The 27,997-nt window shown below is 55.0% G+C and overlaps 1 protein-coding gene across 1 annotated transcript; it reads right to left on the minus strand.

Annotated features, from left to right (window-relative positions):
• Nucleotides 1-3: 3 nt before the first annotated feature.
• LOC129132742 (receptor-type tyrosine-protein phosphatase T-like) lies at nucleotides 4-27,929 on the minus strand. Its single transcript, XM_054652154.2, has 31 exons — nucleotides 27,799-27,929; nucleotides 19,928-20,110; nucleotides 19,158-19,370; nucleotides 18,483-18,725; nucleotides 17,400-17,639; nucleotides 15,690-15,929; nucleotides 13,980-14,219; nucleotides 13,122-13,412; nucleotides 12,639-12,736; nucleotides 11,926-12,121; nucleotides 11,682-11,793; nucleotides 11,327-11,561; nucleotides 11,054-11,093; nucleotides 10,423-10,528; nucleotides 10,187-10,254; nucleotides 9,751-9,893; nucleotides 9,524-9,611; nucleotides 8,894-8,964; nucleotides 8,462-8,498; nucleotides 7,640-7,737; nucleotides 7,342-7,458; nucleotides 6,074-6,231; nucleotides 5,860-5,995; nucleotides 4,449-4,598; nucleotides 4,179-4,278; nucleotides 3,591-3,670; nucleotides 3,042-3,176; nucleotides 2,476-2,601; nucleotides 1,753-1,910; nucleotides 1,340-1,475; nucleotides 4-828 (listed from the first exon to the last, which is right to left on the minus strand). The coding sequence occupies exons 1-31, from the start codon at nucleotides 27,857-27,859 to the stop codon at nucleotides 754-756; spliced, it is 4,374 nt and encodes a 1,457-aa protein (XP_054508129.2). The 5' UTR covers nucleotides 27,860-27,929; the 3' UTR covers nucleotides 4-753.
• Nucleotides 27,930-27,997: the final 68 nt, after the last annotated feature.

Raw genomic sequence — 27,997 nt, forward strand, 5'->3', positions numbered from 1 at the left:
CACTCTTGCTTCTGAAGTCTCCTGCCTTTCTTTCTGTGGTGCTGCTTGAACCACATCCAGGATATTGACGTTGAGACACCAGAGCCTGGGATTGCCATGGTGCAGCCACAGGCTGATGGCAGAGCCTCTGTGGAGCTGGTAGGGCAGTGGCACTTGGAGCAGCACCAGGAAGATGCAGCCCCAGGAGGAGGTTGTGTGGAGTTTGAAGGAGCAGTTCAGCCCTGCAGGACCATGGGTTGTCCCACTCTTGGCTCTTGCTGACTTTGGGCTTCCTGCTTCTCCCACAGTTGGACAGATATTCTGTGCTCCTGAGCACCATGGATCTTAAAGCGGTTGGAGACTTCTCTGAGCAAACACAATGTGGGTGTTGGTGCTACCCCACTTTCCTTGGGGCTACCTGAGGGGACAAGGAACCTCAATGGGACAGCTGTTCTCCTCATCCTTGGCAAGGAAGCATAGGTGAAATCCTGGTGCCTCTGCTCTGGTCTTCATGCTCAGGCTGTGATTCCAGATAAGTTCCTGCACAAATGCTGGGCAGGGTCAGGTTCCCATTTCAACACCTGGCCAAAATTTGGAGACAGTCTAGCCTGTGTTCTCCAGCCACGGAGGACCCTTGGGGTGGTTTTTCAGGAGAGTGAAGCATCTTGAGGTCATGCACATCCCTTTTTTTCCCCCTCTTGCCTCCACTGTTACTGATGAAGGGCTGTTCCAGGGAGTCAAAGTCCCATCCAGAGACAGGCTGTGGTCATGCCCCTACTTGAAATTCCCATAGGTTTCAAATGAATTCAAATAACTGAGGGCTAGTTCATAGCAGAGCCCATACTGTTCCTGTGGATAAAAGGATGCACATGAGGCTCTGGTGGACCAACACCTGCAGTGGCATGTCAGCACTGGTCTCCAACAGTTTCCTGACAGAGAGCATGCCACACACAGGTGCAGTCCACCCTCCCCATCCCAGCTGGAGTCCGCCATCCCCAGCTGAGGAATCCAGGCATGTGCTCCGGGAGCTGGAAGGATGGGCTACACCAGCACTGGAGCCAGCTGGATTTGGCAGGAGAGCCAACATCCATGACACAAAGTGTTCAGCAGCCAGGTGGACCAGTAAGGGGCCACTCATCATGCAGGATGCTTTGGTGCCCGCTCAGTTCTGCAGAACCTGCCACTGAGCGAGTGGGTGTGTCCCAGCAGCAGCAACTGCTGGGAGCTCACAAAGATCTCACTGGCACCTGGCCTCAGGATGATCTGAGCACAGAGGGGCTGGGGCAGCTACTGGGACAATGCAAAATATGGCTCTTGTTGGCCTGCTGCCATCCCAGCTGGGTTGGAAGTCAGCACCTACCACATTTTTAATGAACTGTCTGCGCCTCCTCTTCAGCATCCTCACAGCCTGGGACACATCCACCATGCCCTCACTTTGGATCTGCTCACACAGGAAACCAGCAGCACAGAAGATCCCACTCCGGCTGGCTCCATCCCTGTGGAGGAGGGCAAGGGGAGCTTCATTTGCTCTGGGATGGCAGGTGGCAGGGCTGAGACTCAGAGGTGTCCCCCTAGACCCCCACACTCTCAGGATGATCTTGGCCACACATCCCCCACCCAACCAACCTCCAACAGGGGAGCCTTCCTCCCTCAACCGCGCTGAATTCATATGCACACATCCACCCGAGATGGAGCTGTCCCCAATGTCACTGACACAGCCTGAGCTGTGTCCAGCTCTGTGCCATGGCTGCTCCTCCAGGAGACATCACTCACCAGCAGGTGACAAGGATGTGTCCATCCTGGCTCTGCCGATGGTGTGTCTCCACCTTCCCTAGCAGGCTGATGATGGTGTCAGGGTGTGGCGGAAGGCGATGCTGCATGGGCCAGTCTGTCAGTTGATGCAACCGGATTTCCACTGCAGATTTCTTGGGCTAGTGGGGAAGAAAGACAGAGGGCTGGGCAGAGCAGAGACCTATTGGCTTCATGGAGGGAAGGGGAGGGACAGCGCATGCCAGTCCTGCCTCAGCCACGCACACTGGATCAAGGGAGCAGCCCCACATTGGGAATGCCACTCCAGACGTTGCTCTTCTCCAACAAGTGCTCTGAGAGCAACAGACAGAGCATAAGAGAAGAGCTGAGCTCCAGGTGCAGCTCAGACTGACACCGGTCCTGTGTCCAGCTGCCTGCAGCAGTTCCCCTTCCATGAACCACTGAGATGTACAAACTCCAACCACAGCTGCTGTCCTCCAGTTGGAGGGCACACAAAACCACCTCTGAATTCTACCTGTGCCTGCAGCCTCACTTCCTTGGGATTAACCTCTCTGCCAAGGCAAAAGACTCTGCTGTGGCCAGTGCCCTGCCAGGACCCCACCAGATCCCTGTGCCATCTCTGTCTGGGACTTTGAGCCCAAATTAAAGCCTCTTGACAGCTGCTCTTCCCAGCTCATGCAAAGACTCTTCTCAAAGGAGTTTGCCAGCTCTGAGCAAAGGGCCCACCTGCTGCCTGTTGCTGAGGACAAGTGTCCAGGTTGTGAAGCCAGCCCCAGGCTCCTCTGAGATCAGCTGCACGTGGAAGCGGCCATAGTCATCTTCGCCCTGGCTGGGCCAGAACTGCACGTACGTCTGGGGGAGGGCGAGAGGTGCCTGATCACACATGGCCCCGCCTGCAGGCAGGGCAGGGCTCGGCCCCGCACATGGGGGGGCTCACACCAGCCCCTCGCCCATAAGCCACATGCACATGGCTCTGCCAGCCACTTGCTGGGCAGCAGCCCAGTGCGCAGCCAGAGAATAACACTCCATCACACAGGACACCTGGGCAGGGCTCAACAAAACCCGAGGGATGCTCATTTGCAGCGACACCAAGGACAGCCCCCTGCTGTGGAGCTGTGGAGCTGGGACTGTCCTCAGGGCTCTCCCAGGTGGAGCCCCCAGGCTTGCAGTGGGTCCTGCTGCAAGCTGGGCTCTCATGGTAAGATCCATGCAGGGCCAAAGGCAGAAACCACACTGCTCGGCCCCACAGGGAACCAGGAGAGGGGAGAGCTGTCAGAGCTTGGGCTGCTGACCTTGTCCAGCTCCTGGAGTTCATTCAGCACAACTAGCGATGTGCAAGTGTAATCCCAGACCAGAGCCCAGAAATCCACCAGCGTGGTGGGGAAAGGCAGCTGCGTGATGATGATTCTCTCCTCCTCGGTGTACGTCTGCAAGACAGGACGATGTGTGTGGGGAGAGTGCCAGCATCCCCGAGAGCCCTTCCCACAGCGGCCACGGCTCCCTACCGCCCTGCTGAGATGGAGAAGGCCCAGGCAGCCCAGCCCTGCTCAGAGCTGCTCATGTTAGCGCCCCGCTGCCCTCTCAGCTCATCGCAGCCGGGCTCAGCTCGCAGCAGGCTGTGGCTGGCGCACGCCGCTGCGCTGCCCGCGCAGGCAGGGCTCCGCCGATCGCGGTCGCGGGGGCCATCTCCTGGCAGCAGGGCCAGCAGTCACCGTGCAGCAGCCCGAGGGCGGGGACACCTCCCCCGGGCTGGGGGCTCTACCCTGGCCTGGAGCTGGGCTGCGCAGGAGGGGCCCGGCTGCCCCGAGCAGCTCCCGCTCCCGCGGCGGCCGGAGCCTTACGCTGGCAAAGACGGCGTTGATGTAAGCTGGCGAGCCGTCTGCGTTCACCGAGGACATCAGGATGGGCCGGCAGGAGTCCGCTGCGGAGGCAAGGAGCAGAGAGGGGGAAATCATCGCTTGTTGCCTCCCTACGGAGAGGCAGGGGGCTTTCCCTGCAACAGGTACAGCCAACATAGCTCCCTGCACCATGGGTTGGACAGGATGGAACGGACAGGCACCACCACACCCATGGCTGCGACAGCTCAGGGCACCCTGATGGGGGGTGCCCAAAACCCTGTGGTTGGCTGCACAGCAGATCCACCCTCCTCACTGCTCCCTGATGTGCCTCATCTGAGCTTCTCCACTGGGAAAGTTTAGACCAGGGACACATTTATCCCAGGTGTACCCCCTGTACCTCCAACAGGCTCAGAAGGAATCAGCCTCATCTGCATTTATTATCTACTCACCAGAATACAACAACTGCACCCTGAGCCCAACCTGTCAGTGACATGTGCCGGGGAGGGAAGCAGCAGCAAAGCATCGTTGCCCCCATGCTGCTGTCAGGCTCTGGCTTTAGAGCAAGAGGCTGCCCAGCCCTGCCAGTGTTACCTGGCAAGATCCCTGGCTTGCGGTTCTTGGCTTGGTTTCTGGGCTTCTCTGCTTCTCTGCATGGCAGGAGCTGGAACAACTCAGAAAATCTCTGCAGGGCCTGTAGAGATGATTCACCCAAGTCAGTCCTGCCTGTCAGCAACTCACCTTCTTGGGCCACTGCAGAGAAATGATCCCCCATCTCCATCCCACTGCTGGGGAGGGGAGCAGGAGGGGGCTGGCATCACAGAGGAGCCCTCACAGCACCAGTGCACCGTCTCCTGGTGGTACCTTGAACTCCTTCTCCAGGGCGCTGTTGCAGCCTGAGGTCTCATCGTCTCGCAGGGAGTGCACGCGGCTGGCGATGCTCTCCACGGGCACCCCGGTGCTGCCGCAGAGCAAACCTTCCAGAAGCGCCTCGTACAGGAAGCTGTACTGCTCCTGCGGGAGGACACGGCTCAGCTGCACAGGCTGGAGCCAGTCCAGGAGGAACCCTGGAGCTCCAGATCACCAGCTGTCCTCAAACTGTGCCAGAAGTGAGCCAGGTTCATCCTTCACCTTCCTGCCGCGCATCCCTGAGGCCAGACACTTCTCATTGCAGGCAGCCCTGCTTTGGGACACAGCCAGCAACTCCAGCAACCCAGACAAGATCATCTTCCTCAGGTTTAGTGCTCCCTCTCAGACCAGACCCCTGCTCTGGGGAAGGCAGCCTGGAAAACCTGCAGACTAGTTAGACCTTGTACAAGAGGCTGGTTGGTGCAGCCCAACCTGGTTTTCTCTGAAGGAGCCCAGCACTAAGCAGATCATGGGGACATAGTCCCTAAGCCAGGACACTGCTGCCCAGGAGCTCCGGAAGGACAGACATCCTGAAAGCCAGAGGCACAGGTGGACTCTTGTTCATCATCCTTGCCTACAAGACAGCCCTTCTGTGGCAGGGTGACTGATACATACAAATGCTGCTGATACCTCAGAGAGTCTCAGGGAATGAAGATTCCAGCTGCTTTGGACACAGCATTGAAAAGATCCTTCAGTCTCTGTCACCTGGTAGCCCTGGTAGTCCCTCTGGCTAGATCAGGAACAGCATGGCTAATGTGGCTTTGCATGCCACATCTCTGGGAAGGGTGGTGTTGACAGCAAAGGGTTAAAAGCAGAAGAATGGCTTTCATTCAGAAGGAGCTTGGTGGATTGTCTCAAGCGGCCTTACAGCTGGGCATACCAAGGTCTGGAAAAGGACAGTGTGAGAAATCCTAGATATTGTCTATAAACAGCCTACTGCTGTTTATCCTCTCTCTGCTTTGGGGAGTAGAATCCATGTAGAGGGAACACTGGTGTTTACAGAGACCTGGAGCCCATTGCCATGAACGTGGTTGAGCTCCCTGTTTTGGGAGACATCAAAGACCAGAGATCACAAGGACACAGAGGAGATCACAGCCCAGCTGGTAAACTACACATGCACAGGCCTTTGTTAAATGGGTGAAAAGAGCAGCCCCACTGTCCCCCAGGATGGACTGGGCCTGATGGTGCCGGTGTTCCCACTTATGTGTTACCTCCTGGCATCCTCCAGCTAGCGAGGTAATGAAATAAATTTACTCTTGGCATTTCAGCCATGGTTTTGCGGTTGTTCTGGCCACTCGCCTGTGTCGACTCCCACAGGTGGGCATTGGATCTGCAGCCCGAGGCGTGGAGGGAGCAAATTCCTCACCTTGGTCTGCACCATGCTGACCCGCTGCTCCCGCAGCTGCTGCACACAGCGAAACACATCCACCTTGCCCTCAGCCTTGCCCATCTTCAAGAGGAAGTCCAGGGCGATGAAGGTGCCTGTGCGCCCGATGCCTGCGCTGGGGACACGGAGCAGCGCGGGTCAGCGCTGCCCCCGCTGGCCGTGCCCCAGCAGCCAGACAGCCCCAGCGCGGTACCTGCAGTGCACCAGCACGGGGCCTGCAGGCGCTTCCAGCACCCTCTTGTTCACCACCTCCACCAAGCACAGCAGCTGCGACGGGTTTCTGGGCACCCCGTGGTCCGGCCACAGCAGGTAGTGAAACTGCTCCACTGCTCTCGGCAGAGCACAGCCTGCCTGCAGAAAGGGAGACACAGCTGGCAACAGGCAGCTGCAAGCGACCAGGAAACTTGGGTCAAGTCATTGCCTGCCGACAAGGAGGCAGCAGTGGAGAAAACCGCTTGAGAGGGGCACCAGCACAGCTCCCTGCAGCAGCGCACCATAAGGCCTGCTCCACTGCAGCTCCTCGGACACTAAAGGGCACAGTCACCCATCCCACAGCCACGCAATTCATTTTGTCCTCTGCTTCACCGTGAGCAGTGAACGCAAAGCAGGAAAAGCAGCTCGTGCCCCAGAGGGGAATGATACAAATCACAGCTTAGAGTATTTCCACAGTCATCAAAAAGCCCTGGCTTGCCCAGAAAAGATCTACCCTAAGGCTGTTACTACACTGATGTGAATGTAGTCCCTTGTTACCAGCCATTGTGATTTTCCCTAAGCATCACTTTCACTTGGCATGAACTAATGCTACATCTTACCATCAGGTGCTCTTGGAGCTTTATGTTTCAGCTACATATCGCTCTGGGCAAGACAAGAAAGGACAGAAATATGCATCACTGCAATTCCTTCCTATTGTGCCTGTTTTCCCTCCTTGCAACTCCTTCAGTCTCTGCCCTTTATCTGAGGTGTAGCTTCAGCACGAGCACACATCTTGGCAAATGACCTTTTGTAGGTTATCTTAAACCATAAACTATGTGTCCAGGTTTAGGGCTGTAAGTGACCAAGGAGCTTCAGTGTGGACCTTCTGCAGATTGATTCAGGTGTCACGCAGGCACCTGTCCCATCATCCTGCATGTGCAGAGAATCCATTCCATAGCCTTTATCTGCTTTTATACCCTTTGTAGTCACTTCACCCAAGCCCTCAAGAATCTACAATATCCCCATGTGCAACGTCAGTTCAGACTGCTCTGGGGTGACCACTGGAGCTGACTGACTGCCTTTGCCTGGCACAGAAACCTGGGACTCATAGCCTGGCATGGATTCCATTTATAGCAACCTGCCGACTATAAACTGCACCTTTTGTGCTGGAGACCAGGCTCCCCACAGGGTCCATGTCTGACAGCTCCCACCAGCTGCTGAAAACCAAACACATCCTGCATACCCACCTCAGCTCCATGGCAGGCTTACCTTCTGCAGGCAGAAGATGCGTTTGACAAGGCCTGTGGTGGTCCAGGTGTTGTTGAGTGTCACGGTGATGTCACCGTAGACCTGCTCCTGCTCTGGCCAATACTGCTCACACTTGATCTGTCAACAGCAGTGAGACCTCTGGGCACAGGAAACCTCACAAGGAGAGCACTGCAGGGGTGCAGTGCTGCTCCCTGTCCCTGCTGACAGCTGCACTGGGAGCAAGCACAGCAGGTGTGGAAGCCTGGGCTCTGGCAATGCCCAGGCTGAGAGGTTTCATGGGCTGAGAGGTTTTCTCTACCTTGTTCTGTTCCACTAAGCCCGTCAGCATCACAATGACTGAGGTCTTCTCCTGCCAGATCATGTGCCAGAAATCCACCACTGTCCCAGCCAAGGGGCCTTGGGAAGGAAGAGAAGACCCCTATGCAAGTGTCCAAGCCATGGGCACATTTTTGGACATTCCCAGGCTTTCCTCTGCCTAGACACAGAGCTACAGCCAGGGGACACCAGCAACTGAAGGGGGTGCTGGCCACATCAGCTTCATCACCATGTTAGAAATTAGGACAAGGAGAAGGGAGGGAAGATGAGCCCATGTCAGGTATTCACTGCTGCTTTGGGGGCTCCTGCTTGCAGACCCTTGAGATGACTGTCAGCTGCTCCCACATTTGGGGCCCTATTTTCCAAGGAGCATTTCTGCAGCTCTGCAGGAAGCCAAGACCTCCTCATTGCACACTGCACAGAGTTGACAAACCCATCCAGGCTTTGCACTACTGGGGAGAGACTGAATCCGAGTGCACTGGTTGCAGACATGCCAGGCATTTGGAAGATTGTCCCTGTCATGCCAGCTGCCAAAGGGAACAAACTAGGCTTGTGAGTGGAAGGACCATGTCCTCATAGTGGGCAGTGCAGATACTAGTTCCAGCTGCTGCAAAGCTACCACTGAGACCTTCCATGCCCTGTAGCACCTGTAACAACTGTTCAGGGAGAACCGAACAACCTCAGAGATACAGGGACTTGGAGTGAGCCATTCACAGCTCCCTGGCTGCTATCCCAGTTCCCCATTTCCCAGATTGCTCAGGGTAGTGAATGGCATCTCCTGAGGATGAAGGCTGGGAGCACCTACCTTGAGCTGCAATGAAGAAGCGTGGATTTCGGTAGGTCTGCAGGGGAGAGATTCAAACAGCTCTCATCACATGAGTTAAATGTTTAACAGGGAATGAAATAAAGGATCCATCCCCCAGGCACCAAAGCCCAGAACTCTCAGCACAGTGTGTCCCACAGCACCTTTCCTGGCCAGCACAGACAGTGGGTACCCAGGGGCTGCATCTCAGTTCCTGTCCCCTCACATGGGTCCCTTTTTGTTAGAGGTGAGAACTGCACACAAACCCAGAGTACTCCTGGCAGGTCGGAGAGGATTCAGGGCAAGCAACATCCCAGGACCTGCCAGCTTAAGGGCAAAAAGGGCCAGACCTCAGGGCCCCCCGTGTGAGCAGGACTGTCCTCCTGCCAGCCACCTTTTCTACCCTTCCCAGGGTAACAATTCCTCACTACCTACATCCACATAGCTGGCATTGATGTAGCCATTCCCGGTGTCAGAGGGCTGCAGCACCACACGGCAGTGATCATCTGAAAGAGAAGGGAGGTAGGCTGATGCTTTAGGGTAGCAACAAAGAGACTGATTAAGGGGGAAAGGTGTAATTTATTAAAGTCTGTGATTGTCTGTTGTCTCCCTAGCAGCACTTGAGGCCTCAGGACATGTTCAGGGTTAAAGAACAACTGATGAGACAAAGGGTGACATGGCACAGTAGGAAGTGCAATGGAGTTTTAAGGAAGATTACGAAATGGCCAAATGTACACATCATGTGGGGCCCAGAGGAGCTTTAAAGTTTGGAAGAAATTGGGTCGCTCCTTCCACTTTCCCACAAATACCTGCCTCTGGATGGTACATGACAGTGTTCAGCACTGACTACATCAGGAACAGGAATCTGATGTTTGATTAAGTTTGCAGGAATATTTGAAGAGCAGAACAAGGACACTCCAACAGGATATAAAAGAGTGGGGCCAGCAATGTCTCTGGGTTTCAGTGGCCATGGAGTGCTGGAGGGGCACCTACACCAGCCCAGCATCCTGTGCTACCCCAGCCAGCTCCAAGAGCCTGAGCCAGTCCCTGGAGAGCTCTGCTTACATGGGATGATGCTCTTGTAGCGGTTCTTGTTTTGATTACAGAGTTCCTTGCCAGCATTGCAGGGGTGCAACAAAGTGGAGGACAATTGCTGCAGAGGAAGAAAACAAGCCCACTCAGCACTGGGATATATCCTGGGGCTGGCCAAGGCCAACTGCATCACACATCCAGGGAAGAAGGGCTGAGGACTGGGCAGTGCAGCCAGGTAGGAAAGCAAAGCTAAACCAGACCTGATATTCTCTAAGAAGCCCCGCACCATGCCTGTTGACTGATTCATCATCTGTCTGTTCTGCCTCTATTTCTTCCCTCTTAAACATCTTCAGCGCCTCCAGCAGTTCCTCCACCGGGATCTGTGTGTTTGGCTTGCGTACATCTGCAGAGACCATAAGGACAGGACTTCAGCATCGAACTGGTGCTAAACTGGCCAGTTCTGGAACTCTGCAGCTGGGACTGAGATGGCATTGTGGCAGCCAGAACTTCTCCAAACCTTAGACTGTCCCTCCCCACACAGGTCCCTTCTCCTAAGAGTAGTCCCTTTCCCTGTGCCAGCTAGCTCTGACCACCTTGTTCCTGCAAGGAACTTGTGGAATTTACAATCATCCTGCCTGTGCTTTTAACAGACAGCCTGTCCAGACAAGGCACACAGGGCCCTAGCTCATACTGAACCTTTTTGACATCCTCTCAGGGGTATAGTGCTGTTGTTTTCCGAGCCTCTTGAACTGTTGCGCTTTAACCTGAAAAACAGCAAGGCAGGTGCACAGACCAGCAGAAGAGAGAGACAGAGCAGAAGCTGTTGCCCATCTCACCACCCTGCCTCATCTCAGGTTTCACTTGGACACTCCCTGCCACTGCAAGCTGCTGAATGCCTCACAGAGGGCAGGAGAGGTGAGCCACATACTGACCTGAAGACGACAAAAAGCAGCAAAATCCCCAGTGCCAGGAATGCAACAATCAGTGCTACTGCCATAACCACGGGCTTGCTGTAGAGCAGAGACGATGGCTCCTGCCCTGCAAGCAGCACAGCCCAGGCTCAGGCTCCTGCACAGCCTGAACCAAGCATTGGGACATCCCATAGGGACATGGAGAGAAAAGCAACTTCCCTTGTCTTCCACCAAAGGCTTTGCATTAGAGAAAGACTGAGCTGGGGCAGAAGAAGCAGGTGCTTCCTTGGTGTGATACCCTCCATTGTGGAACATGTGTCCCTGAAGGCCCCAGACACTGCCAAGGGAGGAGGGGTTGCGAATACACCAGGGGATTACTGGGACTAAGACTAAACCTGTGGTGATGGCAGGGATGATGTGCAATTGCCAGTGGCCACTGGGCCCCAACCTATCCAAGAGTCCTGAGGATGTCCAAACCCCAACCACCATAGATAGCCTCAAAATATAGAGAACATCTATGAAGACCAAAGTATGGCAATATTCCACTACATCTGCCCTGGGCCAGCTTGTTTCCAGGGAAGCTGCCAGGGAAGCTGGCAAAAGGGAGCAGGCAGGAGAGAGACCTGGGCACCAGGAGCAAGGAGACACTTACCAAGAGAGAAGCTGTAGCAGACACAGGTGAACTTCTCTGCCTGTTGGAGGAGACAGGAGGGAGAGCTCAGCCCAGTGTGGCAGCCCTGGCCTAGCTGGAGGCCAAGGTGCCCAGGCAGGGCCACCGAGTGAGGCGGCCGTGGCCCGGGAGCCCAGGGACAGCACGGTGCCGAGGCACGGCACAGGAGCGTGGGCTCAGAGGCAGCGCAGAGGCAGCGAGGGGCCCAGCCCCGGGCGGCAGCAGCCGCAGGGAGCAGGAGCCCCCCGATGGTACCTGCGGCCCGAGGCGGACGAGGCGCAGCAGGGCCGTGTAGTCCCGGCCCGGGCTGAGGGCAGCGTTGTGCAGGCCCTGCCCGCGGCTGCCGTCGCCCAGCACGAAGTCCGTGGCGGCGCTGAGGTTGAGCAGAGCGGCCAGGTACGCGCTGGCATTGGAGAGCCGTGCCTGGCCCGAGCAGATGCTCTCGATCAGCGAGGCGTTGTGCGTGGCGGCCACGATCAGCTGGTGCTCCCTGCGGGCCCAAAGGCAGTGGCAAAGGGCACGGGGGCCACGGGAAGGGAGGCGGCTGCAGGCCAGCGCCGGCGTGGCGAGAGCCCCGGCGGGGCTGCGGAGCCCGCGGGGCTGCGCTCACCTGGCAGCCTCAGAGCCGCGGGCGATGGGGCGCAGGGGGAGCACGGCCGTGCCTTGCGAGGGGGCGATGTCGCGGGCGCCGCGGCAGCTGATGGTCTGGGGCTGCGGGGTGTCTGCAGGGCAACAGCGGGGAATGAGCATCGGCAGGGCCGGGCGAGCAGCAGCGACGGCCTCGGGCAGCGCAGGCCGGCGAGCAGGGCTCGGCTGTGCGCGGGCTCCCGGCCCGGCCCCACAGCAGAGCTCACCGGAGCTGCTGTTGCTGTGAAACTCCCTCGTCAGCGCAGCCCCGGCTCCAGCAGCCGTCAGGCCCTGGATCATCACGGCGTAGCTGCTGCCAGGGCTGTGGCCCGGCAGCCGGTGCTCGGTGACCGAGCCATCGAGGCGCAGCCGCTCGGTCTCCAGCACGCTGCTGTCCCCTGCGTTCCTGGCTGTGATGCTCAGCTGCGAACAGGAGACGCAGCTGGGACGCAGCAGCTCCCGGCTGCCCGCTGGGAAGGTGCCCGCAGCTGGCAACGTCCCTGCCAGCCTGCCCTTCCCTGTGCCTGCCCTTCCCTGTGCCTGGGCAAGGCTCTGGACAGGAACGGGCAGGAACCTCAGCGCCACGGGGGGAGCTCAAAACAGGGCAGGACAGGACGAGAGAGGGAGAGGGAGAGGGAGAGGGAGAGGAGAGAAGGAATTTGAAGCCAACACTGAGGATGTGTGAGCAGCAACCTCTGTGAGCGCAGGGATGGCCCTCTGAGAAGGGAGGCTGTAGCTTGAAGGGCTGTAGATAGCTGTACTGAGCCTGAGGACAGGCCTTACAGTATCACAGGCACTGTGATGAGGTGCTCCATAAAAGGAGCACTGAGCTTCTCAATCCTCCCGTATTTCTTCAGGTCTGTCCCTTGCCGACACTTGCCAGTGTGCCTGCACAGAGCTCCAGGCCGGGAGGTGAGGGTCTGCCCTGCTCCCTGGGTACCTGGTATCCGATGATCTCCCCGTTGCAGGAGGGCAGCGCGCTCCACCTGAGAGAGCCCCTGTCGGGATCCAGCCACAGCTGCTCCGGTTTGTCCGGCACTGCAAGCACAGACCATGGGGTCACACACAGGGCCATGGGCAGGGGCTGAGGCCACGGGAGGCTGCAGCAGCTCCTGGCCAAGGGACAGGCTGCAAAGGGACTCCCTACGAGGGGTTTGTCCCCTGCAAAGGCTGCGTGTGCTGCAGCAGTGGGAAGCGCAACAGTGTGGGGTGGGGTGGGACAATGAGAACGGGCTGTGCCCTGCTCAGGGCTCTCCCAGCCCCTTCCCCACAGGGCTCTCCACAGGACCCAAGCAGCTCTGATGGCAGGCACATCCCTGCACGGAGCAAATGATCAGGCTGAGCGTGAGGGGAACATCTGTCCTCCCTGTGACACAGCTCTGGACTGTCTTTGTCCTTGTCTCTGGTATTTCTGTGCACTTACCTGTTTCCTGTGTCGTGAACAACCATGAGAACAGGGTTGTGTTGGGGGGCAAGTCAATGGTGACACTGTATTCAGTGAAGGGCTGCAAAGGGGAGCAGGTGAATGTTCCCTCCTGGCCATGTAGTGTCTGCTCTGCATTCACCTCCTCAGCCTCACAGGGAGGGGAGGAAGGTGCTCCCAGCTGGCACATGGCCCTCATGCCCTGGCAGGCATCAGGGAACCTGCAGGTCCATTTCAGTTTGATGCTGGTGCTGGAAATCTCAAAGGTCTCATTGTCAACCTGGAGCACTTCTGTGAAGGAAAGTTTGCCAGAAGGTCACTTGATTCCCTTCCCACCATGCAAGGATGCTGCAAGTCAGACAACTTTGCTCATCACCCTGCATGGTGGGATAGAAAAGGAGGGACTGGAGGTGATCACTGCAGCCCTCTGAAAGGGGAGCAGGAGGAGTTTGGGGTCATGGTGCTCTAGGAAACTGAATGTCAACCATTGGGTGAATTTCTCCAGTGGCACAACCGCTCCTGTTCAGTCAAACATCAGGACACCTTGGGGAGAACAGAGGGAAGCCAGGAGGGTGTGTCTCCAGCTGGGCTACATCCCAGCTCCCAGGGAGCAGCAAAGGGATCCTGCCTGCCTCAAACCCTCTGAGCTGTGTGGCTGCAGTGATCCTTTGGTGCCATGGGAGAGCACAAGAGGAGATATTTCCTCCTGGCCTGGAAGCAGGAGCTGCTTCCACAGCCTCCATCCTCACAGTGCTGTCCCCAAGGAAAAACCCTGACCTTCCCATGCTGTTTCCCCTCAGTGATGTTCTCAGGATCTCCCACTGCAAAGGATTGTCCTGCTCCTGATCCCTCCCTTACCAATGCACTCCACACGGGATTGAATGGGGGCCCAGGCACCTCTGGAGTCTCTTCCATGCCAAAATTCTTCATACACACGTGTCCCATAATCATACTGGAGTTGAGTCTGACATTGGATTTCAGTGAAGGGTGGCTGGAAACCCTCAGGGCAGCTCAGCATCACTTTCTCATCCTTCTCATAGTTCTCCTGGTCTGGTGTCAGCTTGAGTCTGGAGTCCCACTGGGGCCTTTTGCACGCTTCTGTCAGAGGTGAAAGTGGGTGTTAGATGGGCAGGAGATGATGAAATGGGTATGGGGGAGTGGTGGGAGAGAAATCACCAGCCATCCCTCCAGACAAAGTAGGGAGAGGGAAGGTGACACATCCATCTGCTGGGGTGTGACCTGAGGGCAAGCCTTGTTGGGAAGGGGCTTTCCTGATGCATGGAAATTGTGAAGGATCACTCATCCATGAACCTGGCCCATTCCCACTTGTGTCCATGGGCACCATATTACCTGCTCCAAAGCCCAGAGCAGGGACATTCCCAGCACAATCCCCCTGCACCAGGGGACTCCCTGCAGCCTCTCATCCAGGCCTGTCACCCAGGCCAGCCCAGGGGGCACTTGCTGGGCCATGGCAGCAGCACTCCTGCTGGCATGCAGGGCCCTTCAGCCAGGGCTCATCCCTCCCACAGGCATCAGCCACGCCCCTGTAACCCTCGGGGGCTCCCTGTTCTCCCTCTGTGCCTTGGCTGCTCTCCTCCTGCCCCACACTGCTGGGCAGGGGGACAGGGCTGAGCAGTGCCTTCTGCACTCACATCTCCTGCTTTAACAATGCCCCTGCCCCTTTCTCCTGACACAGCCCTTCCTTCTTCTCATCACCTCCTCACCAAATTCCCCATGCCCCAGGCTCAGTGGGCAGTAGCTGAGCAGCTGGTGCCAGCAGTTTCTGCAGGGGGAGGCTTTGTGGCAATGATTCCTACAGAGAAGGATGCTGCCTTCTGGAAGGAGCCCTTGCCTGTTCAAGCCTCTGCAAGAAGGTTTGTGAGGCTTGAAGGCGTTTAAAATACAATCTGCCTTCTCCCAAAGGGGCACCTGTGGGATCTCAAAAGGTACAGAGCAACTTTGGCACAAAGGTAAATGCTGTGCCAAGCCCCTTGTGCAGAGGCTTTGCTCTCAAACAGCGCTGATGGCAGAAGACCAGAGATGCCCAGCTGAGCACCACAACCAGCAGCTTTGTCCCCCTGCCACCCCAGCCTGGTTGGAGAGAAAAGGAGGGACTGGAGGTGATCACTGCAGCCCTCTGAAAGGGGAGCAGGAGGAGTTTGGGGTCATGGTGCTCTAGGAAACTGAATGTCAACCATTGGGTGAATTTCTCCAGTGGCACAACCGCTCCTGTTCAGTCAAACATCAGGACACCTTGGGGAGAACAGAGGGAAGCCAGGAGGGTGTGTCTCCAGCTGGGCTACATCCCAGCTCCCAGGGAGCAGCAAAGGGATCCTGCCTGCCTCAAACCCTCTGAGCTGTGTGGCTGCAGTGATCCTTTGGTGCCATGGGAGAGCACAAGAGGAGACATTTCCTCCTGGCCTGGAAGCAGGAGCTGCTTCCACAGCCTCCATCCTCACAGTGCTGTCCCCAAGGAAAAACCCTGACCTTCCCATGCTGTTTCCCCTCAGTGATGTTCGCAGGATCTCCCACTGCAAAGGATTGTCCTGCTCCTGATCCCTCCCTTACCAATGCACTCCACACGGGACTGAATGGGGGCCCAGGCACCTCTGGAGTCTCTTCCATGCCAAAATTCTTCATACACACGTGTCCCATAATCATACTGGAGTTGAGTCTGACATTGGATTTCAGTGAAGGGTGGCTGGAAACCCTCAGGGCAGCTCAGCATCACTTTCTCATCCTTCTCATAGTTCTCCTGGTCTGGTGTCAGCTTGAGTCTGGAGTCCCACTGGGGCCTTTTGCACGCTTCTGTCAGAGGTGAAAGTGGGTGTTAGATGGGCAGGAGATGATGAAATGGGTATGGGGGAGTGGTGGGAGAGAAATCACCAGCCATCCCTCCAGACAATGTAGGGAGAGGGAAGGTGACACATCCATATGCTGGGGTGTGACCTGAGGGCAAGCCTTGTTGGGAAGGGGCTTTCCTGATGCATGGAAATTGTGAAGGATCACTCATCCATGAACCTGGCCCATTCCCACTTGTGTCCATGGGCACCATATTGCCTGCTCCAAAGCCCAGAGCAGGGACATTCCCAGCACAATCCCCCTGCACCAGGGGACTCCCTGCAGCCTCTCATCCAGGCCTGTCACCCAGGCCAGCCCAGGGGGCACTTGCTGGGCCATGGCAGCAGCACTCCTGCTGGCATGCAGGGCCCTTCAGCCAGGGCTCATCCCTCCCACAGGCATCAGCCACGCCCCTGTAACCCTCGGGGGCTCCCTGTTCTCCCTCTGTGCCTTGGCTGCTCTCCTCCTGCCCCACACTGCTGGGCAGGGGGACAGGGCTGAGCAGTGCCTTCTGCATTCACATCTCCTGCTTTAACAATGCCCCTGCCCCTTTCTCCTGACACAGCCCTTCCTTCTTCTCATCACCTCCTCACCAAATTCCCCATGCCCCAGGCTCAGTGGGCAGTAGCTGAGCAGCTGGTGCCAGCAGTTTCTGCAGGGGGAGGCTTTGTGGCAATGATTCCTACAGAGAAGGATGCTGGCTTCTGGAAGGAGCCCTTGCCTGTTCAAGCCTCTGCAAGAAGGTTTGTGAGGCCTGAAGGCGTTTAAAATACAATCTGCCTTCTCCCAAAGGGGCACCTGTGGGATCTCACAAGGTGCAGAGCGACTTTGGCACAAAGGTAAATGCTGTGCCAAGCCCCTTGTGCAGAGGCTTTGCTCTCAAACAGCGCTGATGGCAGAAGACCAGAGATGCCCAGCTGAGCACCACAACCAGCAGCTTTGTCCCCCTGCCACCCAAGCCTGGTTGGAGAGAAAAGGAGGGACTGGAGGTGATCACTGCAGCCCTCTGAAAGGGGAGCAGGAGGAGTTTGGGGTCATGGTGCTCTAGGAAACTGAATGTCAACCATTGGGTGAATTTCTCCAGTGGCACAACCGCTCCTGTTCAGTCAAACATCAGGACACCTTGGGGAGAACAGAGGGAAGCCAGGAGGGTGTGTCTCCAGCTGGGCTACATCCCAGCTCCCAGGGAGCAGCAAAGGGATCCTGCCTGCCTCAAACCCTCTGAGCTGTGTGGCTGCAGTGATCCTTTGGTGCCATGGGAGAGCACAAGAGGAGATATTTCCTCCTGGCCTGGAAGCAGGAGCTGCTTCCACAGCCTCCATCCTCACAGTGCTGTCCCCAAGGAAAAACCCTGACCTTCCCATGCTGTTTCCCCTCAGTGATGTTCGCAGGATCTCCCACTGCAAAGGATTGTCCTGCTCCTGATCCCTCCCTTACCAATGCACTCCACACGGGACTGAATGGGGGCCCAGGCACCTCTGGAGTCTCTTCCATGCCAAAATTCTTCATACACATGTGTCCCATAATCATACTGGAGTTGAGTCTGACATTGGATTTCAGTGAAGGGTGGCTGGAAACCCTCAGGGCAGCTCAGCATCACTTTCTCATCCTTCTCATAGTTCTCCTGGTCTGGTGTCAGCTTGAGTCTGGAGTCCCACTGGGGCCTTTTGCACGCTTCTGTCAGAGGTGAAAGTGGGTGTTAGATGGGCAGGAGATGATGAAATGGGTATGGGGGAGTGGTGGGAGAGAAATCACCAGCCATCCCTCCAGACAATGTAGGGAGGGGGAAGGTGACACATCCAAATGCTGGGGTGTGACCTAAGGGCAAGACTTGTTGGTAAGGGGCTTTCCTTGAGCTTGTAAAGTATGAAGAATCACTGCTTGATCAGTCTGCCTCTATCCACCCACTTCTCTCTCTGGATGCTCCTATCCACATCCCACAGCCCAAAACAGGGAGATTCCCATCCTGTCTCTCCCTCTCTCCTGAGCACTGCCATGTACTGCCATGCCCACACTGGGCACGGCTGTGTCTCTGGCAGGGACAGCTCTGCTTCTCCCTCCCCTGATGGGTGGCATTGCTCCTCCCCAGGTCCATCCCATACAGCCTCCCTTCCCAGTGCCAAGCCCTACATCATCAGGGCTCCATTCATTCCCCTCTGCTCCAACCCCTGCAGGTGCAGGAGATGTCCCCCAGGTCCCTTATCCATGTGCCAGCAGGAGAACAAGCAGACCTTGGGTGCATTCCAGGGTGGCACCTGGAGGCACAGCAAAGATAATGGAACCTCCATGGGCACCTGGCTGGCAGCCTTGGATCCTGCCCCTGGCCTGGGCACTGGGCTGGGAGCCCCAGACTTGGCCTGCTCAGGAACCACTGCAGGAGATTTCAGCTTGCCCAGCTGGTTCTGCCTGCTCTGTTGTCTCCTGGCTGCGTTGTTCTCTTCAGCAGTTTGCACAGGCAACAGAGCCCTGGGAGGGTGAGGGTAGAGGGGAGACATGGGCAGCTGCTGCAGCCTCACTTACCCATACACAGGACATCCCCCTCAATGTGTGTCCAGGCACCTGTGCTGTTCCTGCCCCACCAGGCATCCACATAGACTGGTTTTCCCGAATTCACTTCCAGAATTGCTCTTGTACATTTGACCTCGGGGAAGGAGGGCTCAAGGCCTTTGGGACAGGTCAGGGTCAGTTCTCTATTCTGTGGGTATTCAGTTTCATTCTCCAAAAACTGAAGTCTTGCATCCCATTCAGGTTTTGGGCATTTTGCTGTCAGGGAGAAGGTGTGAGAGTCCTTCTCAGCGAGGGAATGCTTCGGCAGGAGAGGGACCAAGGCTTTTCCATCATGAACTGTGCTTAATGTCTGCATTCCACACCATGAGGAAAGCCAAGGGCCCCCAAGAGCAGAAGAAGAGCATGTGCCAGGGCAAGGAGGTGATACAGGACAGTGGGACAGAGAGGGGACGGATCCCCTCTGACTTCCCGTGACGTACAACTCAGGAATAGCCTGGGAGATGCAGGGATAGAGAAAACCTGTCCCACACTGAATGCTTCTAACCCTCCCCACCTTGGAGACTGCTCCCAGCTGGGACCTGACTCTGAGCTGTGCCCAAGGTGTCTCACAGATACAGCAGGATGTCCAGGTCCCCTCCACAGTGGGAAGTGCACGTAGCAGGGGAGACCTACTGCTTCCCAACTTACCCTTGGTGCAGCTCAGGGTCTGAGCCAACCTGTGCCATTTTCCTGAAATGTCCAACACCTCCCAAGGATTCTTCCTGTTTGTACATCTGATCTTAGCAATGGGAGGAGCGTCATCCTCAAAGCAGCTCAGTGTCACCTCTTCACTGACCGTGTAAAATCTCTTGTTTGGCCTCAACTGGAGCTGTGAGTCCCACTGGGGCTGCTGGCATCCCACTGGGGAGGAGAAGGAGCTCATGTAAGCAGGATGGGAAGTGGTCTGCTGGGATATCTCTTGCTCTGATTTGGACAGGTCTCATCTCCTTTGGTCACCACATTCAACTGCTGATCCCTCTCTTGCAGCCTAGGACAGAGTTATTGGTGGCAGCAGACCGCCCCAAGAGCCATCCCATCCATGCCTGCTACAGTCTTGCAGGCTTCTCAACTCAGGCTCCATTTGGGAAAAGCTGGGCAGGGACTGAATTCCTTCCCAGTCTTCACATAGAGTTCCATCCCCTCCCACCATGCACTCATTGTTGGAAGGCACAGGGCTTACAGTAGCCCCCAGTGCAGGGAGCTTTGTTCCTGCCTTTGAACTCCTCCCAGGAGCACAGAGCCCTGCAGGTGCCTACAGCAAGGTGCTGAGACCAAAAGAGCCTTGTCAGTGCCAGGACATGGGGAAAGCCAAGGCATCCGGGTCTGCCATTCCTGCACTGTCATCTGCACGACCCGGTCACAGAGGGTCTGCCAGCAGCTCAGGGCCCTGGGCCAGGGTGGTGCAGGGCTGTGCTTACCCTTGCAGGTGGGAATCTCATTCCACAGGATCTGGGCCCCTCTGGAAATGCACTCAATCTGTGGGACAGACGGCACAATCTTCCCAGCACAGCTGAGCCGCACCACTTCGTACAAGGCATAGTAGCTCTTGCTCGGAGTAAACCGCAGTTTGGGATCCCAGTTGGAGGGAATTTTGCATTTTCCTGTGTGCAAAGGCCAGGAGTCAGAGCCTGAGGTCACTGGGCTGCAGCAGCATCCATGAGGATGAGGGAGTTCCATGCAGAGGGGTGCCAATCCCTCTCTCTTCAGAGAGATGCTTTATCCCTCCCCACACCCTCAGGGCAGTGCAGGAGGGTTATCCACAGGGTTATCCTGCCCACCTGCTGCTGAGGAGACACCCCAGCCAGAGGGGTCCAGCAGCCTGGGGGACGCTGCTCTCTCCCACAAATCCAGGGGCTGTGGGAGTGCACCAGACTCTGCTGGCACCACTCATTGGCATTCCTGTCGTTCTGCTGGACACGATCTACTCACACCCACAGGGACACTTGTTTGCAGCAAAATCCCAGTAGAGTTGCCACTTTGCTTTCTTTCTGGATGTTACACTTGTTATTTCCTCTGCTCTATCCCTCTCACAATTATCTGCTGGCTCCTAGCAGCAGCTACCTCCCATCCCATTTCTCTGCCATCCTCACCCAAGAGACACCCCCTCATCTGAGTGGGCTGAAGGGGCTTAGAGCAGGTTGGTATTTCACCAGCTGCACATTTGGTTGTGTTTTGCAGCATGTAGCTTGGGCAATTGATTGAAGGAAATCTTCATATTCATTTTCATTAAATTCTAGACAGGAGTGCTACTGCCTCTCTGCATGGATTTGAATTTGGGTCTCTACCCTCTGACCAGACCCCACTTTTCACAGAACAACTGTAACTCTCTGTGAGTGTTCCTCCACCATACAAATTTAGCTGTAGCTGTCCAAACTTTGTCCAGTGTTACCAGGGTGCAGTCAGGCAGGCACAGAGAGTTTGCACTGCTTCCTACAACACCCAAGTGGCACCAGGACTCCCAGGAAAGCAGGAGTGCTCTGCAGACCTCATGCAGTAGGGGACCACACCAGCTGCACCTCCTCAGACAGAATGAAACCCCTGACAAATAAGTGGAAAAAAAATAGCCCCAGGCTGGCAAACTGAGCATCAAGTATTTCAGTCAGGTGAGAGCTACTCATGAAAGCATTTCCCATATTTTAATTTGCATTTCAGGGCACTGAATTGTGCCCCTAGGAAGATTATTCACTGATGGCTATTCTTTGATCCTAGAGGTACCACAGAATTGTGAACAAAGTTGCTTGAAAAGAGTCATGTGAGGCTTGGCCTGAAGCAAGAAGCAGTTTGAGGGGATGGAAATTCTGCAGTTGAGGCAGCCTTAGGAGCTGAGTGGGTTGTGAATGCTCACGAGCATGGCTGGCCTCTCCCACATGGCCCCACTCTGGACTTCAGTGCAAGGGGGCCTCACCTCCTCATTTTTCCTTTTGTAACTGTTCTACACCTCCTGGTAGCTGTGAGACCTCCACAGCACTCAAAACCCACTGGCAGCACCACACATGGCAAGCTGCTGGGCAGGAAACGAGGAGGAAAGGAGAAATTCTCCTTTGCAGGCACTCTGCTGACACAGGTGCAGATTTCTGGAGGTATCTGGGAGAGTGTCTTTCCACAAACAGGGATGCTCTGCTGGCAAGGGTGATTGCAGCTTCACAACAGAGCTCTGCCTTGCTTGCAGCTCTCCCTGAATCTTTTCATAGAGCAACGCTCTTCCTGCTGAAATAACTGCAAATGAACCTCTCTAGACTTGCCAGGCTTCCTTGCAGGGGCTGAGGGTAAGGTGAAAATGCCACACCTCTTGTTTGCTGCTTTAGAGGTGCAATATAAAGCAGACTTACTGTAGCAAAAGTGAGAGCTAGTCTTTGTTAAAGTTTGTAACTTTTCGTTTTACTAAAAGGTGCTACTTCTGTGCAACTGAAATGAGGCATATTTAGCATTATGCTAATTATTGTTTACAGGCACTTAGGACTCATTCAGTTTTTCATAAAAGCAAAGAAGGGCTTGGGCTGGAAGGTTCCCAGGGAAGATCACTTAGTTCCTGCCCTCCTGTCATGCACAGGGACATCTTCCACTACATTAGGTTGTCCAAAGCCATCCACAGTCTGGCCTGGAACACTTTCAGGGATGGGGCATGCACAGCTTCACTGGGCATCCTGTGCCGGTGGACATCAAAATACTGACTGCAACACTGAGTGTTGCAGCTAACTCCTCCCCCTTGGAGTGGTCATCCATCAGATACACACGTTCCCAGTTTGGAGACAAAGATGTCACACAGGACAGTGTCAAATGCCTTGCACAAGTCCAGGTGGATGATGTCGGTCACTCCTCCCTTATTCACAAATGCTGTCACTCCTCCATAGAAGGGCAACAAATTACTCAGAAATTATTTGATTTTTTGAAGCCATCACAAATAATTTCCATATGCCTCAGAATAATTTCCAGCAGGAACTGCTCCGTTATCTTGCCTGGCACCAAAGGGAGACTGACTGGCCTGTAGTTCTCTGGGTCTCCCTCATTTCCCCTTTCTAAAAAGGGGGTTGTGCTTCTCCTTTTACAGTCAGTGGGAACTTTACTGGAAGTTGCTGGTGACAATTTCTCAGCTATGATCGATAGTGTCTTTGCTACCTCCTCCACCCTCAGAACCCACACATGCTCTGATCAGGTCCCATGGATTAGTGCACCTTTAGGTGCCTCAGAGGGTCTCAAACCTGATCTTTTCTACAGCAGGATGGTCTTCATTATGCCAGCCCCCTCTTTTGTCCCCTGCAACACGGGTTACTTTTTCTTGATTATGGGCACAAGAAAATACGTGCTGTGTAAGACTCCTGGAAGTGGGTGTGAAGGGATTGAATGAACTGAGCTGGCATAACAGCCACACATTTCTGACAAGGTGTCCACCTTCACCAGGCCTCCAGCCAACCATTTCTCTTAGATCTGGGCACTTATTAGACTTAGTCCTTTGCAGGAACATCAGCCTCTTCTCTGTTGTCTTTGTTTCAGATAAAAAGGCCTTCACAGATGTGCAGACTTGATCCAGGGTTTCCTCAGTGTTCCTATCAGTGTCTGCTGAGCTGAATGTGGGATACTGCTGGGATACTGCATGGATTCCAGCACAGCCTCAGGCAAAGGTAGGCATGGGTAGGTGAAATGTGTGCTTCTGCAAAGACCACAAGTGTGCCAGCAGTGTGTCTGCCCTTCAGACACAAAGACTACACAGGAGAGCAGCCCTGCAGGCAAACCCTTGTGCTTCTTCCTTCCTTCTTCTCTGCCCACAGGGCCCCTTGCAAGCACCAGGGGGATTCCTATCCTCTGTGACTCATCCTTTCCTTCCCAAGCTCTCTGAGCTGAGTTTGATGCCACATGCTTGCTGAGAGGAGCTAAGAAAAACAACCACTGTTTCCACAGAGAAAACCACTGTTTTTCCAGTTGCACTGGAGAGTTGTATTGTAGACACTGAGAACAAAACATGGGTCTTACAGCATCTCTCTGAATTTGGGAAGGGAGGTGATCATTTGGCCCCACTTTTTAAATTCCTCCCAGGCTCCCCTGTGCCCTTGGACCTGCCAGATGTGCCCTGTTGTGCTCAGGGGCAGACAGAGGCTGAAACAGCACCCACATCCAAGCTGGACATGGACCATGCTGAGCAGAGCCCAAGGGCTGGGTGGGAGAGATCAGAAATGGCAGGCAGAGCCCACAGCTCATTCCCATACTCAAAGAATCCAGTGACTGGAGAGTACCACTACAGGGAAATGCACCAGCCTCAGAAATTATCCTGGGAGTTAACAGTGTCTGACAGAGGGATGGGTATGGCAAAAATGCTTGCTTGCCTTGCAGAGGGGCAGTGTACACCAGCAGGGCACCCTGAGGGACTGCCAAAGCCTGTTCACCTTGTGCATACAGTGCAGTGCCCAAACATGACAGCCCCTCCAGGGCTTGCCTCTTGCCCACATTCCTACTGCTGCAGAGGAGCTGAACCCCCTGTCACCGCACTGACACCATCTGCATCCAGGCATCTACAGCTGCTCAGAGTCCCTTCTTGTGGCATTTCTGATGATTGTTTGAGGGTAAGGCCTAGAAAGCTCTGCTTCCCTGCAGAATGGGGAAGAGAAGGCACTTTCAGTCCATGCCTGCTTTAGTCTCAAGAACATTGTTGATTACAATCCAGCTTGGCCTCACATCTCCAATAAATCCAAGCCTGTCAGGCATGTGATTATCACCTGAGGCTCATTGGGAGAAACCAATCCATGGCTGCTGGGTGCAGTCAGGATGCACAGGCTGGGAGGGACACCTTTGTCCTCACGCTCCTTACTCCCCTTTCCAAGTCATTCCATAGAAATTGCTGTGGGAAAAGGACACCTTGGAGCAAAGGAGCCTGTGCTTTAACCCAGGGTGGCTTCTTGTGTGCTTTGGAGGTGTCCATGGGAAGCTGTCAAGGGACCTCCACTGGAGAGATGGAACTCCCCACTAGTGCAAAGCAGTTGGATGTATTTGTGGAGCCGACACACTAAAGGAAAAAGGAGATTGCTTGGACAGCAAGGGGAAAGAAACTCTCAGCTTCCAACCTTGTAGGGGTTAACAGCAACCGGGAGAGTAATGGAACAGTTCTCAGACACTGTTACCCTGCACAGTGGTACGCAGAGAGCCGCCCACAGGCTCTCTGCCCCAGCTAGAGGAAGGAGGCTGAGTCAAATGAAATTTCAGCAAGGAAAATATAGAGTAGATGTGACCAAATAGGTACCTTTTGTAACATGCAATGTGTGCTCACTGTGAAATGGAAAATGCTGAATGCCTGAGACAGGAGTGGTAACAAAAGGTTGGTCTATTTACCTCCAAAGGCAGATATTTACTGTTTTGGTTTTTTTCCTAGTTGAAGCTATTAAATGAATACTCTCCTCTCTGATATTGTTTATTACCCATGAATACAGAAAGCCTTTTCCAGAAATGTCTGGACTGCCTGTCCCTGCTGCAAGGAGTTATGAGCCTGGCAGGCTAAACAAAGGCCCAGCAAGGGCCAGAAGGGGAGGGTCAGGAGAAACAGCTTTGCTGATAATTCAGGTCAGGCTCCCGGGTTCAGCCCTTTGCTTAACAGCAGAAAGTGTCCTTTCTTACACTGTACTATCTCACACACAAAGAAGAAAGGACAAGGTGAAATCTAAGAAGCAGTAGGACGAAGTTCACCCCTTTTGGCAGGGCAGCTCAGCAGCTGAGAGAGGTGACAGCAAAGTGCACTGCAGTCTTGCTGTGCTTGATGCCATGTGCTTGCTGAGAGGAGCTAAGAAAAGCAATCCCTCTTTCCACCAGTGGAGAGTTGTTTTGCAAGGCACTGCAAACACAAACACGGGTCTGAGAGCATCTCTGTGCTCCTGACTAGCAACCAAAGCTGCTGAGCAGGACTGTAAGAATGATGGAGCAGAGAGACCCTGGGGATGCTCTGCTTGGGAGTCATGGCAGGGAAAGGGGATGGCAAAGCAAGTCACTGAACAAGGCATTGTGAGAAAAGCCGGGAAATGGTGGCACTTTAACCTGTACTGGTGCACCAGATGCTAAAGGACATCTGACACGTGTCTAAGAACAGGAGGCAAAATTTGTGTTTCCTGAATCTGTGCTCTGGTGATGGGAAGTGGAAGCATGTTGGAGCACACAGTTCACCACCCCTGAGGTGCCAAGCCTCAGGCACTTCACTGCAGTACCTCTTAGCACTCATGTTCCCCATAGGATGTACTCTAGGCACAGTTTGGGATCCGGCTGGCACAAACCCTCTCAGATTGGCTATGGCTTACTTTCAGCTACCATCCTCCCACCTCCTGGTTATTGCAGCTGTGCTCCTGGTTAGAACCTCTTGTCAGCTGCCACTAGATCACACACAGTGTCAAGCAAGTTTGATGAAAAAGGCATCCAAGCCAGCTTGTATGCCAGACCCTATGCACAGAAAACGAGCCCTAGAAGCTTCCCCACCTGCCTTCCAGGGGCACTGGAGCTGTAAGGGGAGGAGAGTTTTGTACAGGTATGGCATTTCAGGGAGGAAAAACTCCCTGTGAGAGCGGCACAGCAAGACAATAAGGTGATAATAGGACAATGACACAATGCACCCTGCCCAGTGCACAGTGTCCCCATGATAGGGGGAGCTGAGCAGCAGGGCCAACCGCACGTGCAAACCACATCCTGTGTGTGCCTGTGGCTGCACTGCTGTTCCCTGCACTGCTCTCTGTGGCACTATGCACAACAGGTTTTACCCTGCATCTGCCAGGGGATGTGCTCAGGGATCCCACCCAATTGTTCCCTCTCTCTGTCCAACGGCTTTACCCTGCCCCACTGCCACTGTCAGCCCATTCCACCCTAGCAGACCCTCCTGCCTCACTGGGGCCATTTTCCTTGCCCTGTCCCTCTGCAAGAGGAGGCCCCTGATCCCTCAGGTTGGAGCTCAGCAGAGGTGCCAGGATGGGATGAGCCCACGTGCTGAGGGATGCGGGCAGGGCTGCTCACACTGCTGGGTGTGGCCAGCACATGTTTTTGTCTTGGTTCCTCTTCTCACAAGCACCAAGGTGCAAACTCAGCAATATCATCTGTGTCACAGGCAGTGCCAGACTCCTCTGGGGAAGGCTGGGTGACTGAGATCTGCAGAGTGTGACAAGAGCCTGCAGGCCTACAGGACCCTGCTGCGTCCCTCTGTACACGACACAGATCCTGGTCTTGGTGTGCACCTTGAAAACAAACAGGAAAGCCATGGTTGCACATGCTGGCCTGGGAGAACAGCTTCAGCAGGGATCTGGGCACTGGCAAGACACTGGACAGGAGCATATCCTCTGTTGCAGGTTTAGCCCTTGTTTTTTGCGTGACAGTGTGCTGTGCTTACACTCTCTGCAACCAGACACATTTTCCCTGGAAACAGGCTCCTGTGACACCTCTCACATAGTACAGCCCCTGATGTCACTTCACATCAGCAATTAAAGTTTCTGATCCCATTCCCTGTACTCTGTCACAGCCACTAGATCAGCTGTTTTCTCTAGCCTGCATCCACCCAGATACAACACCCCAGCAAACCAGGATGACAGGATTAGATGCTACTTTAATGATTTTTATCACCTAGCTCCAAGTTTAATGATTTTTATCACCTAGCTCCAAGAAAATTAGTTTAGACAAATACTCCAAGACAGATACAGAACAATGCAAGGTCACAGTTCCTGCACCCACAGCTCAATTGCCAGACAGTGCTGCCTCCTGGGAGCACAGACAACATGTGAGCCTGCAAATTCCCAGTGACTCTGCTGGCATCAAAGTGTGCAGTCAGGGAAGGAAGATCCCAGCAGAACCCTGGGGGTGCCCTGATCCTTCCAGCACCAAGGAAGTGCATTAGAAAGCAATTCCAGAATATGATAAGTCCTGTCCCCAGGCTCTCCTGGACACCCAGGGGCTCAGCTCATGGCTCCCCAGGTCCTGGTGGGGCACCAGCAGCCATCTCCTCTGTGGTGAGGACATGGCACCCTGACACTGTGCCAGGACAGATGGACACCTTGTATTTCCAGCTCCATGGAGGAACACATAGAGGCTTTCCCAGCAGCCCAGGCTTTGCTGCCCTCCATCCCCAAACAGAGCTCTGCCTAAACACAACCCAGCTGGTGGACTTGGGCCCCAGCGTGGACATCAGACTGCCCTGATACAGCTGCTGTATCCTGCACACCATAAGGCTGCACAGGGGCTCTGCAGAAGGAGCACAGTAAAACCTTCTCTTGCGGGCAGAGGAGGGAGCACTGCTTACCTCTTCCCTGGGGTTTTCCATAATTGTTGGGATAGGGCTTACCATGATTTTGTGCTGCCAGCAGAGGTGTGAGGAGCAGGAGAAGCATCCATTGCAGGGCCATGTTTGCCTATGCTCCAGGGCAGGACTGAGGTCTCAGCTACCCTGGCTGCCTCACTGCACACCCATCTGATTGTGAGTGGTGCAAACACGGAAAGGAAACAGGCACACAGAGAAATCACATATGGTGCAAGAAGCTTCC

The sequence above is a fragment of the Agelaius phoeniceus genome, chromosome Z (genome assembly GCF_051311805.1).
Source record: "Agelaius phoeniceus isolate bAgePho1 chromosome Z, bAgePho1.hap1, whole genome shotgun sequence".
NCBI classification, from domain to species: Eukaryota; Metazoa; Chordata; class Aves; order Passeriformes; family Icteridae; genus Agelaius; species Agelaius phoeniceus.